Source organism: Microchirus variegatus, assembly GCF_963457635.1.
Source record: "Microchirus variegatus genome assembly, chromosome: 9".
Taxonomy (NCBI): domain Eukaryota; kingdom Metazoa; phylum Chordata; class Actinopteri; order Pleuronectiformes; family Soleidae; genus Microchirus; species Microchirus variegatus.
The window spans coordinates 5,563,069-5,577,888 of NC_139810.1; the positions used below are offsets into that span (position 1 = coordinate 5,563,069).

A 14,820-nucleotide genomic window follows, 5' to 3' on the forward strand; every position below is an offset into this window, starting at 1 on the left:
AACCTGAGGCTGCAATATAACAAATGACAGAATCCATCGAGGAGAGTGTACAGTCATAATCACAAAGAGTTATTGCTTTCAAAAGCTGCGCAGCCTGCAGAGCTGATTTGATTAATGGCTGAAGAATATTTCCACGGGTCGCGACACAGAGCGTCGCAGCCGCGGCTGCCCTCTGTCACACAAATATATTCCAAATTCAGGAGGAATTCTTTTAATATCACTTTCCCCCCCTCCCTTTCTCCCGATTCCTCTCCCCTGCTCAGATATGTTCGATTCGGGCAGCAACAGCAAACTTCTGCAGGATCTGGATAACTCCTCAGTGATGGAGGACGGGCGAAAGAAGCTCAACACAGTCTTCCATTACCAGGTGTGTGTGTGTGTGTGTGTGTGTGTGTGTGTGTGTGTGTGTGTGTGTGTGTGTGTGTGTGTGTGTGTGTGTGTGTGTGTGTGTGTGTGTGTGTGTGTGTGTGTGTGTGTGTGTGTGTGTGTGTGTGTGTGTGTGTTTGGGGGTGTGTGTGTGTGTGTGTGTCACCTCTTTAACACTGACCTTATCAGGACCCGTAGTCCTCATGGAGCGGCAGAACCTCATTTCTCCTCAAGAACCTCAAGTTTAGGGCTAACATTTGCATTGCGATTAGATACACTCTCAGAAATAAAAGTGCTAATTAGAACCATATAAGGTTCTTTGGCTTGTCCTCATAGGAGAACTGTTTTTGGCTCCAGGTTGGAACCCTTTTGGAGGGTTCCACCAAAGACCCCTTTCAAAACACTTTATTCAGGAAAGGGATTTTAAAGGGTTCTCTGGATCAAAATGGTTCTTACTGGAACCATTAGTGTTGCCAAGAACCCTTTCTTTGGGAAAGTTTTTCAGAAGCAAATGGTTCCAGGTAGAACCTCAGCCCTTGTAGAAGAACCCTTTTGGAACCCTTAATTTCTAAAAGTGTAGCAGGTGCTGCTGTTGCTTGCTCAATTCTTGTTTTTGGGCCAATTCCAATTCCTATCTTAACCCTCAATCTTAACCCTCAAGCTCAACCCTTAATCTTAACTGGCCCTCAAAACCAAGTGTTGAGGGTTATTTTGTCACTTAGTAATGGGACACCCCTTAATCGCAGACTATTGACAAAAGATCGTAAAATAAAAATAAATGTTACGCAACAATGACGTAAGTAATCCATAATATGGGCCTAAACTAAGATAATACAATGGTTTTCATCATTTTTATATCTCTATTAACAAAGAAAATACTTAATTTGTAGCATACTCGTTTCGCTGCTTTCGACGACATCTTTGTTATGTCAAAACACGCAATGCATTCTGGGTAGCCCTTGCTCCCAAGGGTGGTCTCGGAAAATCTCAATATTGAGGGCGATATAGCCCTTAAACTTGCCCCTCAACTTAATTTTTCTGAGAATCGGGACAGCACTTTTGAGATTGAGGATTAAGCAAGGAATTGGAATTCACCCTTGATTTCTTGCGTGGAAGTGCCGTCCCTGTCAAGGATCGAGCTGATGTATATAAAGAAGTACACGTCTTCGAGGACTTTGCCACCCATGGACACCGTAGTTCTTGCAGCTGGTAGTGGGCTGTTGATCACGACTTTGCTTTTGGATGTGCTGACTTCCATACCATAGGCGGTACTACTGCCCTCCACACGGGTCGATAGCTCTTGGTGTTCATCTTCAGGTCCAGCCATCAAGTTTTGTGGAGGACTGCACTGGTTGTGTTGTCGTAAACTTTGTCGAGGTTGTCCTAAATCAATGGGAGTCGCTGCAGGTTCCTGAGAAGAATAGCCGCACAAACCTGTGTGTTTTCACACAGAGAAAGTAATGACTTTAGCGCAACTTGGATTGTTACACCATTACCACTTAATAACGTCGGTGGTAATGGTGTCATAATTGCATTTTACAGGTCATTTAATGTAGCATGCAGCCATACCTCAACTGTTACTGAGAAGAGTCTAAATTTAGACGCCGCAGTAAGTTTTAACAGAATAATACATGATTATCTTATGATGAACCTTTTTGAATCTTGTGTCAAAAAAAAGGAGAAGTCGGTTTGCAGGTTTTCGGTCACATCAGAGCTGTTCAGAATGCAGCTATTTGTAGCTGGGATGTGAAAGCACTCCACAGAGAGTGTGCGATTGGCAATTTGTTTAAATATAGACCCGAACAATCAGTGTATGTGGATGTTAAAGGGGTGTCATGGAGCTGCTGCTGACTTTGGATTGTGAAATAAAGGGAGATTACTAATGAGTCATAAAGGTTTAAAACCGTTCAGGCTCTTGTGGGACGAGGAAGTTTCCATGTCGCTTAACTCTATCGCCAAATTATTACAACCCAAGTTTGCTCTGTTTATCCTTTAGGACCAACTTACACAAACATTCACCCTCAGTCTGACTTCAATAGTTTTAATTGTTTAAGACAAAGTTTGACACCAAATAACTTTGGTCACGTTGTTTATTTCTGTCTCTGTTTGGTCTTAATGAACAGAAGCGATGTTGCATTATGTGTACGCAGCTTCCTTCATCTGAAAACAAGCTCTGTGAAGCAAAACTATCCGTCTGAGGGAGCGTTTGTGTGTATACAGCAGTAGCACACAGGCGGGCCAGTGACAAGAGGCATTTATCCCGTCATTTATCTGCTGAACTGTTCCACTTCTGAAAGCTTTTGTGCTCACTTCCTTGTGTTTTTAGTCGTACGCCAAGTCGCCTCGCTTTACTTTTTTAACGTTGCTGTTGCCTCCTCCTCCTCTTCCGGATCACTTCCTGTGTGCAGTGTGAGAATGTAGCCGCTGCGACACATGATTTAAACACTGCTGTACTGAGGAATACAGTAGAGAGTTGTGTAGGAGAGCTTTGAAAGGCTTAATCAGCATTGTATGAACTCATTTGACAATGTTGTAAACATAACAAACAGTTGTTAAAGGCGCCATATGTAAGAATGTGGCCAAAAACAGTTACTACATTCAAATTCAAAATACCGAGGTCTTTTAGGTTTCGTTTTTCTGACGTAACTGGCAACCCGTGGTTGCTCGGCAGCTGAAACTCTACTGACTGTAATGATTGGCGGTAGGTGGCGCCACATGCCAAAACATGATTTCAAAACATAAACAAGATTTGCAGTCTGCAAAATATTTTTTTTATATATAAATATTTTGTCTGTACTGTTGTTGTTGGTGAGTTCAGTTTGTTATATGAACATTATTCCTGAGTCTCTGTGACATATTAGGAGGATTTTATGGCCAGTTGCTTTAGATTTATTACATAATGCACCTTTAATATTTAAGTTACACACACCATAACGTTATTAACTGTTTATAATAGAAACATTTTATCAGCCTCAAAAAACAATCTTAAAATCAGTTGAGCATAATTCATTTATACTGTATTTATATTGTACACAATCATTCAGCCACAACATAGTTTCAGAAATGACTACTCTAAATAGTTTTAAAAGTATTTAAGTTTTTTTAAGACTTACTAGTGTTTATAGAACCACTGCCGCAAGGAAAATAAACAAAGTCATGGTGTCCAAATTAAGAATGTCCTCATGTGTGTTTGCTTATGTCTGCGATGATTTGTGCCTGAGCAAGCACAAGCCCCGCGTCCCCTCGACCTCTGACCCCCTTTACCTGTACTTGTTAAGTGCTCTGTTTAGTTTTTGCTGAGCCATGAGGGACAGAGCTGAGAAAGCAGTGAGGCCACAGCGGTGTACAAACAGTCTGGGTTCACCGGCAAAGCTGTTCCATCCATTTTCGCCACGAGTCGACTTTAATGAGCACAGCCGGGCCTCCACACAGACAAATGCACCTCTCAGCACCACGCTGCCCCTAGAGGACCTGCTTAATAATGCTTATCTGGTGTCAATCAACTGTGTCTCACCCCCCCGTGACCCCGTGCCCTCTGTCCTCTCTCATCTTTCTTCCCTCCTTCTCTGTCCTCACAGATCCCAGAGGGGGCATCGCTGGCCATGAGCATGAAAGACAAGAGAGAGAACACCCTGGGGAGAGGTATGTCACCTTAAAGTACACCCCATCGCTGTGTCACCCACACTCACCCACGCTTGGATAAATACTAGTGCTGGGCACGTTAAGGCATGACACGTTTCCATGACGACTGACCGGAAAAAGACGCGCGTGGCACCGGAGTCCAGGCACCATTTACCAGTTAGCTCCTTTAGCTGCGTTGGCTCCTTTTGCACCGCTAGCACACCTACAGTCTCTGTTTTTTTGCCTCTGTCTTTAAAGTTTAGCGTTACTTTAGAGACTCGTTTTAACAATCGGGAGTCACATAAACATGACGTCACGCACGTCTTTTTCCGGTCAGTTGTCATGGAAACGTGTCATGCATTAACGGCGGGTTAACAGTGTTAATGGTGTCAACGTTAGCGCATGACACGTTTCCATGACGACTGACCAGAAAAAGAGGCACGCAACTTCATGTTTACCCACCGTGGCACGCTAACGTTTAGCAGCGTTAGCGAGCCTACAGTCGAGCTGGAGCGGTCTGTTTATGAAACGGAAAGAGCAGCGCTACAAACAACCAGCGTACCTGTGTACTGCGTATGTGTGACACGTCTTTTTAAAGTTTAGCGTTACTTTAGAGACTCATTTTAACAAGCGGGAGTCACATAAACATGACTTCACGTGCGTCATTTTCCGATCAGTCGTCTTGGAAGCGTGTCATTTGTTACCGTGTTAGCGGCGGTTAACGGTGTCAACGTTATCAAAGGACAACGTTAGCATTTCCATTATTATTTATGTGCCGTGGCACCAGAGTACAAGCACTGTTTACCAGTTAGCTCAGTTAGCTGCGTTAGTGCCGTTAGCGTGCCTAAAGTCGAACTGGAACAGTCTGATGTCACGCGCATCTTTTTCCCTTCAATTGTCATGGAAACGTGCCATGCGTTCATTTGCGTACCCAGCACTAATAAATACACTTAATCGCAACAACGCCACTGAGCACGGAAACACGATACGCCCCGTGTAAACACGCGCGAAACCGCACACCCTCCCAGAAGACGCAACCGCAGCCATCCAAACACACTCCCACCTCATTAATCACAACACTTAGTGTTGTGCTTCACGCCGGGGTTACACTCCTGCTTCATTCTCCACGTTATAGATGTATTTCATTAGCAAAATGTCAGCTTGTAGGAGGGCGTGGGGAGGGGGAGGGGGGAGGGCAAAAAAGGCGACACTCGTTGGCACATTGTCCAGCCTCAAGCTGTAATGTAATGACCTACGCCGCCCGTTGACAGATGAGTTTACATACGGCCTTTAATGGGCTTGTTCATTTGTTGTCCAAAGGTCTACCTTTTCATAATCAGTGCCAGACCAGAGCTCCAGTTCTGCCGCAGCTCCTGTCCGTCACAGCCTCTTTCAGCCTTTTTACAGTTCGTATACCGTGCCAAAAATAGCGCCTAACGTGGCCCCGAGCTTGGCTCCGTTGTTCAAAAGCGTCAACGCCGGTGTTGTGAAAATGTAGTGCTCCCTGGCTGATATAAAAACACTGTCCTGTCTGCCTGTGATCCATGCTGAGGGTCTGGACTGTGGCTCCCGCTGGGCAGCAGGAGCATCCCTGGCAGCTGTAATGAGTGTGCGTTTGTGTTTCCGTGTACACAGTCCGCGTTCGCCGTGTTTGGACATTTCCGTGTACACGCGTCCTCGTTACTGCTCATACATTTGTATGAGTTTGTTTTGCGTGCAGAGCCTATGTATAGACCAGTGAGCTTTAACCATTAGCATCTCATTACGCCGTCTCCCGAGCCAATCACAGACTCCGTGTGTCTGTCTCCCCTAATCTCTCTCTTTCTCCTCTCTCCTTTCACTCGTAATCTTTCTCTTTCATTCCCTCAGACAGCTCCCCTCCCCTAACCCAGCCCACAGTCCACCTTAATCACTTTCTCCTCTTGCATGTACTCTATCTCTGCTGCTCTCCTGTCACTCTCTCTTTTGTTTTGTTTCCTCCCTCCTCCATCGTCTCGCTCAACTTGCTGATTGCACATTGTTTCACGCTGTGTTTCTATTTTTTGTCTCTTTTTCCCTCTCTAGTTAAAGATCTGGATACAGAGAAATACGTGCATTTGGTGAGTATGTGCTCACACAGGTGTAATGACAGACAGTGTTTTTCTGTAACCGCTCGCTCACAGTTTATTGCCAGAGCTTTTTTTTCGGCGCAGAACCTGGCGAAGGAGAGAGAGAAAACGAGGGGTGAATGGAGGTGAAAAGGAAAGCTGCTGAGAGGACATGACAGCGCTAATGCTGCTTAAGCTCTTTTATAAACGTCAGCTAAGATATGGGCCCTTTGACTTCAGAATAATGAGTTCTTTGGAAGACAATTTCCCGGGTGACTAGTTAAGTTTGACAGAACAGTTCCATCGTCCTTTTTTTTGACACAAGTAGCTGGAATTTTTTATTTTTGCCCTGGTTTAGACCTGTGTGAGTCAAGTCAAACACATGATCCTGTACACGGTAAAAAGAAAAAAAAAGAAGAATTTCCCAACTTCCATCACTTCCTCATTTCTGTGATTCAGTTCTCCATAAGACTGTGATGTGGTTTCTGGATCATGTTTCTAATGCATCAAAACAAACACAATGAAAATCCCCTCCAACAACAGAGACAACAGAGAATTCATTTGCGTGGAGTAAGTTGACCTTTGCCCTCTGGTGTGTTCCAGGTCCTGCCTCATGATGAGCTCACGGAGAACAAGAGGTCACACAGACAGAGTCACCGCAAGAAAGTCCTGCCTGAAATCTACCTGACACGTTTGCTCTCCACCAAGGTGAATACTCGTCATCTACGTGATGTTATTTCAGTCACTGTTGTGAGTAATTCACCACTCACCAGTCATCTAAAACCAGTTTAAAGCTGGGTTTAAGATGGGGTTTTTGTGACCAGTGGCAATGTGTTTCATCACATTGGGATTAGGTGAATTGGTCACTCTAAAAACCGTATGTGTGAGTTAATGGTTGTTTTTCCTGCCTGACCTATGTCAACCCCCGCGACCCTCTGGTGGAGGATTGAGCTGTAGATAATGGTATAATGTCATATTTGCCTTCCTGGATCATCTTCCTTCAATCCATCCATCCATCATCCATCCATCCCATCGTCTACCGCTTCATCCTCCACCAGAGGGTCGCAGGGGGTACTGTGCCAATCTGACATAGTCACACCCTGGACGGTTCACCAGTCCATCTCAGGGCCACAGATAGAGACAAACAACCATTCACTCTCAAAAACATTAACTTTAGAGACGATGAAAAGACAGAATATAAATCCTGGTTTGAAACTCCCATAGCAAAAAATGGAGTGGAGTCGGGGATATTTTTGCGAATTGTATCATTATCCAAATTTTTCAGCACTTAAGACCTGATAGTCACAGAATTTCATATGTTAGAACCCCAAACCATTGTTGTTTTGCTCAGATTAAACCCAGATCAGAATGCACAACTGAAAGAGTTGTTATTGAAAAAAGATAGAAGGTCCTTTTAGATTCAGATATCCATCCATCCATCCATCCATCCATTATCTACCGCTTTATCCTCCACCAGAGGGTCGCGGGGGGTGCTGTGCCTATCTCAGCAGACATTGGGCGATAGGCGGGGTCACACCCTGGACAGTTCGCCAGTCCATCACAGGGCCACATATAGAGACTGACAACCATTCACTCACACACTCACACCTACGGTCAATTTAGAGTGACCAATTCACCTAATCCCCATGTTTTTGGATTGTGGGAGGAAGCCGGAGAACCCTGAGAAAACCCACGCACACACGGGGAGAACATGCAAACCGCACACCACTACACCAACCGTGTGGCCTCCTTCATAGTCTTTTCATGTTTTACTGAAGAAGAAGACCTGAAACTAGCCACTGAGACCAAAAAGTAGTAGTATTTTTCCTTTCTTCCATTCAAACTGACCAATGGAGTCGCCCCCTGGTGGCTATTTGGTATATTCTTACTTCCAGCATGGCCTCAGCCAGCAAACTGGATGACTATGTCAACTTTTCATTTACAGTCAATGCTCCTGAGTCAAATGCACACAGGTTTTTTTTATCAGCTTTAGTTCAAATTGTGGGAAGATACCAATACCATTTTGGCAGTCTGGTCATTCTCCTCTGACCTCTGGCAGCATTTTCCGCACAGAGAACTGCTGCTCACCAGATATTTTTTCGTCTTTGTCAGACCATTCTCTGTAAACCCCAGAGATAGATGGATGCGCGAGAAATTCCCTGTAGATCAGCAGTTTCTAAAATATTCACAGCAGCCCATCTGGCACCACCACCAACAAGTCACTGAAATCACCTACCAGCTTATAACCCAATAATACACTAAAATTTACCCAACATTTTAGCCATAGTTTCATTTTCAATTACGTTCTTATTACATTAGTAATTTCAGCGTAAGACTTTTGTGTTACCATGAATTTACCAGATAAATACCTAGTATTTCCACTGTTGATTTGCTGTATTTACCCACTTATTACTAGTAGTTATTACCAATAACGCTTTATAATTTACTGGGTTAAAACCCTGTCATTGTACTTCCCTTCTTATTACAGACACATTTTTCTTACCATATATTTACTGGGTAACTAGCTAGTAATAAGGGGACTGCAATAATACACTAAAATTTACCATATAGTAACCAGGTAATACCCAACATTTTGGCCATAGTTGTATTCATTGTACTTGCCTTCTTATTACCAGCAGTAATTACCCAATAACACACTATAATTAACTATATAGTTACCAGGTAAATGCCCAGTATTTTGACCATAGTTTCATTGTATTTACTACAAAACGTCATACTATACTATGTCGTCCAAAATTTGAGAATTTTTTTGAAAAAAAAAAATTTGGTCCAAAATTTTACAAAAACATCATACTATACTATGTTGTCCAAAATTTCAAAAAAAATGTTGGAATTTTTTTTTGACAAAAATGTCATACTACACTATGTCGTCAAGGTTATTACCATTGGTAATTACCTAGTAATTGCCAGGTAAATACCTGGTAATTAGGGGACCGTAAAAGAAAGGCTTACCAAATGCCTTGAGTGAATATTACGGCTCTATTTCACGAGTCAGATGAGCTCCTATCACTTCATATGTATGAGCTACCTTTTTTTCCCCCTCTTCCTGTCCACAGGGAACCCTTCAGAAGTTCTTGGACGACCTCTTTCAAGCCATCCTGAGCATCCCGCCCGAACGCCCTCCTTTAGCTGTCAAGTATTTCTTTGACTTCCTGGAAGAGCAGGCTGACAAACGTGGCATCACAGACCCGGACACTCTGCACATCTGGAAAACCAACAGGTGAGATTTAACTGTTGCGTAACAACCCCCCCCCCATGCCCCAAATACAAGGCTTTAAAAGTGAATCTTTTTCCCCTCTCGGTGCAGTTTACCGCTGCGTTTCTGGGTGAACATCCTGAAGAATCCTCAGTTTGTGTTTGACATCGATAAGACGGATCACATGGACGCCTGTCTGTCCGTCATCGCCCAGGCTTTCATCGACGCCTGCTCCGTTTCTGACCTGCAGCTCGGCAAGGTGAGTCCGTCTATTGATCTGCTCACGCTGTTCATTCGAGGTGTTTCGGAGTCTGTCACTCCCGTATATCTTTTTATTTTTTTTCATATAATTTGGGGGTAAAACAAGAGCATTTTCTTAATAATTGTTTTCTTTGACTCTGGTGAAAATTAAAAGCATGTTGTGGAGTTGTGGAGGTCAAGTAGTTGAAGTTGACTTGGCTAGTTACGGATTTTGTTGCTTCAAATGTTCACTTTGAATAGAAAAGTGTTGGGCGCTGCTCAACGACATTTTGGGTTCATTGCTTTACTTTGCTTTCGTTGAGTGTGGCAGAATTTGAGAAATGTTCAACTTTCCATCCGACAGCCTCTGTTAGATAATCAAAATATGTTATGAACTGTTAATATATAATATAATACAATATAATATATAATGTAATGTAATGTAATGTAACCTGCTAACAACCATCGTTCCAGAGGGGGGAGCTGCGCTTCTGAGAGCGGGTGTGCTGATTATGTCACATCCGGGTATTGGCCAATCACAAGACAGTTGGGAAGGCTCTACGCTGGCTGACCAATCATAACACACTCTGTCTTCTGGGTGTGAGATTTCAGTCTGAAATATCGCGGCTCAGGAACAACGTCAGAAAAGACATATTTCTAGCAGCTCATTTACAGCAACTAGGAGGTTTTTGACCATAAAAACAAGTGAATGTATGTAAGTAGACCTCCATAACTAACATATATGTGCAACAGGACCACTCTATGTGACCTTTAAGCACCGTTAGCAACTCTTGCTACATTGACATTGCTCTGCTAACAGTAGCCAGTAGCCACCTGAAGCACCAAGTGCCAGACCTGCCCACATTAAAGTATCCTCGACCTGTGGGAGGGACAGAGATTCCAACATCTATCTAGATTTGGAACCACTCTGTCTCTCGATACACTCGCAGCAGTTTTGACATTTTCCCTGAATCCATCTCTGTCGACAGCGCTGTGCAAGTTCATTTACTGACGCCGCGCAATAAAGTCGCCAACTTAACTACAAATCCTCTCGCGAGCGCATCAAGGCAAACCGCTCGACCAAGACAGATGTGGAGTCCCTGTTCCTCCCATAGGTTGAGGCTAAGGGGGGGGGGGCTCTGCAGACAGATTTATGGATGTTTACTCAGTAAGTGTCAGGATATCCATCTGTCTCCTTCGCTCTGCTGAGCCGCTGAAAACCTCCGATCTCTCGTACAGGAACGATGATTATAACTACCTCATCTACCTGATTAGACGCATGATCGAGTAAAGGTTATAGATCTGTGTCTCATCTGTGCCGTCTCTGTACATAGCTGCCTCACACACCACCTGACCCGAAGCCTTCGGGCCGTCGGCTCCATCTACCTCTGCTCGTGTTATTTCAGCCCAGTCAGCCCATCCAAGGTCATGAGCACCAGGGATCCCTCTTGGTGTTGTGTGTGTGTCTCTGAGTCAGAGTCCTCGCCGCTCACAAATCCCTCTAATCCCTCAGACGCCCGCGACCCTGAGCACGTTCCGCTTCCCGCCGTTCTCTGACTTGACTTCCTCCCGGGAGGAAGTCGAGGACTCATCAAATAATGCTCCCCTTTCACTGGGAAACGTTCTGATTTATACATTTTGACTCGCGTGCCAAAGCCAAAAGCATGTATCTGCATGTAACTCGCATGCAGTTGCACATGTGTCCGCGACTCCGCGCTGACATAAAACCAGCAGCTGTATCTAGCGATCATTAACGTGTTGCATCTGGCTTTTTCGAGCACAGAGTCAACAGGTTCAAGGATACGGCTGCTTTTTCCCTCCTGTGTCAACATGACACACCTCCATGTTTACCTCAGGTGCACTACCTTGGGATGGGAATGAAACTTTAACGCCCAGCTGCAACTACCACAACAGTTGAAAAGATATAATGTAGGAAAAAACGCTTTAAGATTTGTTCTGCACTGTCAGTAATCATTCAGATCCAGACCTCCGCAGAGAGTAACATCCTCCTCGACAGCTTTTATAGACGCTGAGGAAGGTTCCAGCAGCGGAGATTGATGCAGCAACGTTTTAGTCTATGTTACATCTGGGCCTGTTTCTGTTAAATTTGAATTATTTTACATATAAACAACTGCATGTTCTGTGACAGGCTACTTAGTAAGCGCGGCTCTCGCGGCTCAATGCTGCTGCTGCTGCCCTGGCAAACAATCAACCTGTCCTCCAACTGAAATAGAACTATGGGTCGTTTTGGCCAACGCCTGAATACGAGCCATGGGTATTTTTGGAGTATTTTTCTACTTAACTATTCAAAAGTGTTATTGAGGGTTAGGGCTAAATGCTTTAAGCACTCAGCGAACTGCCAGTGGAAACCTCATCGAAGCTATTTGATGACGACACACCCAAGGTACCAGCTTGTTGTTATTTATACTACCACTAGGGGCAGTATAAACCTTTTTTTTTTACTATTTTATTTTTGTTAGAGGACAGTCTCTAAACAAGGTTGGTGGCAGCTTAGGGGGAAGAGGAAGGGGTGGGAGTTGTGTGAGCCACAGATGCTTAGCTGGCAATGTTTCACCATCTATCCATCTTCTACCGCTTTATCCTCCACATGATTGTGTGGGGGGATGCTGTGCCAATCTCAGCTGACATAGAGTGAAAGGTGGGGTTCACCCTGGACAGGTTGCCAGTCCATCACAAGGACACAGAGACAAACAACCATCCACTCTCACTCTCCATGCTTTGCCAAAGTTAAAGGTGATATATGTTATATTAAGAATAAAATGACTATGATGTTTCATCAGAGATAAAGTGACAGTTTTCAATTGAATCGGCTTTGATTATGATCATGGTTCAGATAGTAAACACACAAAATAAGTCGTGTTTAAGTTTTGGCTTGGTGGTTTGAGCTTTTGCACCAACTACTGCCACAAAAAACCTAGTGCTGGGCACGTTATCGCATGACGCATTTCCATGACGACTGACCGGAAAAAGACACGTGTGATGTCATGTTTACGTGCCGCGGCACCGGAGTCCAGCCACCGTGTATCAGTTAGCTCCGTTAGCTGCGTTAGCTCCTTTAACGCGCCTACAGTAAGCCCCGTTAACCGCCGTTAATGCGCTAACGTGCCCAGCACTCAAAAAAACAAAAAACATAATATCACTTAACAACATAATGAACATCAGAACAAGAAGAGAGCAGACGTTATGGACTATACCAAACCTAAAAAGCCCCAGTACCCTTCTCAAAAATGCCTTGACCAGACGAGAAGAAAAACTCAGTGGAGATGCGTTAAAATATAGACATATGAAAGTGGAGGGGACGTTGAAGACAGACATTCTGGTGTGGACACTTCTCGCTTACAGGGATGTAAAACAGAAAGTCAGCCAAGGTTAACTAGCGTTCTTTCTCTCTTTTCATCTCGGCGGGACAGTTACACCAGCGCGGCGTCTTCCGTATTTCCGGAAAAGTCTAGGCAACCTTGAAATGTCCTCATTTGGGATTTAATCAACCGTTTTACACACTAAAGGTCACTGTTTTACACGTATCACCTCTAACCAGCTATTTAACAGGGGACATTAAAAGCATCCATTATATGATCATATCAGTTTCACATATTTCAAGGACATTTTGCCCCAGTTTTTTTTTACTAATATCTGCTATACATTTGTCCACATGTGAGTGTGTGAGTGTGTGTGTGTGTGCGTGTGCGTGTGTGTGTGTGTGTGTGTGCGTGTGTGATGGCCATGGGACAGTGGGGGAGCGAGGAGTGAAAACTATGGGTTTCTGGATTAGCCGTAGCGAGCCACAGCGGGGGATGAGAGAGTCCGGCAATCCGCGCTGTTTCCACGGAAACCATCTTATCTGGCAAAATGCAGACGCGGAGGGCCACGGGGTCACAGGAGGGTTACCGGGCAGATGGGCCAACAGCAGGAAGTGACCTTGCGGACAGGAAGAGAGAGGGTCCCATATCAGTGGGAGTGACTCAGCCACCCCCCCCAACACCTTTTCACACACACACACACACACACACACACACACACACACACACAAACAAACGCATATTAGCTGACATAAATAACTCTTGACACATAGAAATATTAAGGTGCATCGTCGGCACATTCACTGATCCTAAAAGCTGAGTCTCTTTTACTCTGTCCTACTTTCTCTCACACACACACACACACACACACACACACACACACACACACACACACACACACACACACACACACACACACACACACACACACACACACACACACACACACACACACACACAACAGTAGTCGCCACTTAAACCTGTACATGCCGTCTACCTCTTAGCCCCCGCTACTTTTCCCTTGTGCTTGAATAAGCAGAAGAGCGGGGGAGCCTGAAGTGACTGTGAGGAAAGTGGCAGACGCATGAAGGAGTCTTACCTTTTTAGACTGGAATGTTCTCTCTCGCTTTCTCTCTGTGGCTCTGGACCGTTTTGAGTCACAGGTTTCGAGTGAAATTCAGTTCAATTCAATTTTATTTGTCCAGCGCCAAATCATAGCATACATCATCTCAAGGCACTGTAGCGTTCAAAAGTTTGGGCTCACCTATACAATTTTTCTTGTGTTTTCCATTAAAAGTCACACTTTTACTCATCAAAAGAGTTGCAAAATGAATAGAAAATAAAGTAAAGACATTGACAAGATTAGAAAAATCGTTTGGTCCATAGAATGTCAGAAAACGGTAAAAAACGTTGATCAGTCTTTGTCAAGCCTGGAAATGATGATGTTCTCGAATGTCTTGTTTTTGTCCACAAACCAAAATGATTCAGTTTGAATGATTTCTTTGTTTATGTGGAGCAAAGAAACAAAGAATATTCACCTTTAAGAAGCTAAAACAATCAGAAATCTTGTTTTAATCATGAAAAAAGCTTCAAAATCCAAATAATATATATTAATAATATTAATTTTACTGGTAATATTGACTTTGTAAAAAAGAAGTATTACCTCTAGGGCTGTAACTCAGGATTATATTTATTATCGATAACATTCTGTTGACTAATTAGGTGATTAATCAATTAGTCGCTCAGGGGACAAAGAAAATTGAAATTAACCGACAATCACAACAGTTATAGTGTTATTTAAAGAGTTGATTAATAATCAATGAATTGATAAACTGTACGTTATATACGTGTATTATCTTTTTCTGTTGCTTCACTGCATTTATTGTCACACTCCACACCTGCCTCACTTTTCTTGTGCCTCGTTTTCTTTTGAGCTTTTCCCCTTGAAAACGTAATTTCCTGTGTGCAG

At 43.7% G+C, this 14,820-nt stretch overlaps 1 protein-coding gene across 1 annotated transcript in view; it reads left to right on the forward strand.

The window, feature by feature from the left end:
- The window catches only part of plxnd1 (plexin D1), a gene marked incomplete at its 5' end in the record, with an annotated part of 152,229 nt that overhangs the window by 116,668 nt on the left and 20,741 nt on the right, over positions 1 to 14,820 (forward strand). The window contains 6 exons of the mRNA XM_083895357.1: positions 264 to 367; positions 3,945 to 4,008; positions 6,052 to 6,086; positions 6,678 to 6,782; positions 9,152 to 9,315; positions 9,403 to 9,550. Of these exons, the coding sequence (XP_083751483.1) occupies positions 264 to 367; positions 3,945 to 4,008; positions 6,052 to 6,086; positions 6,678 to 6,782; positions 9,152 to 9,315; positions 9,403 to 9,550 (620 nt within the window). The remainder of the gene's footprint in view (positions 1 to 263; positions 368 to 3,944; positions 4,009 to 6,051; positions 6,087 to 6,677; positions 6,783 to 9,151; positions 9,316 to 9,402; positions 9,551 to 14,820) is intronic.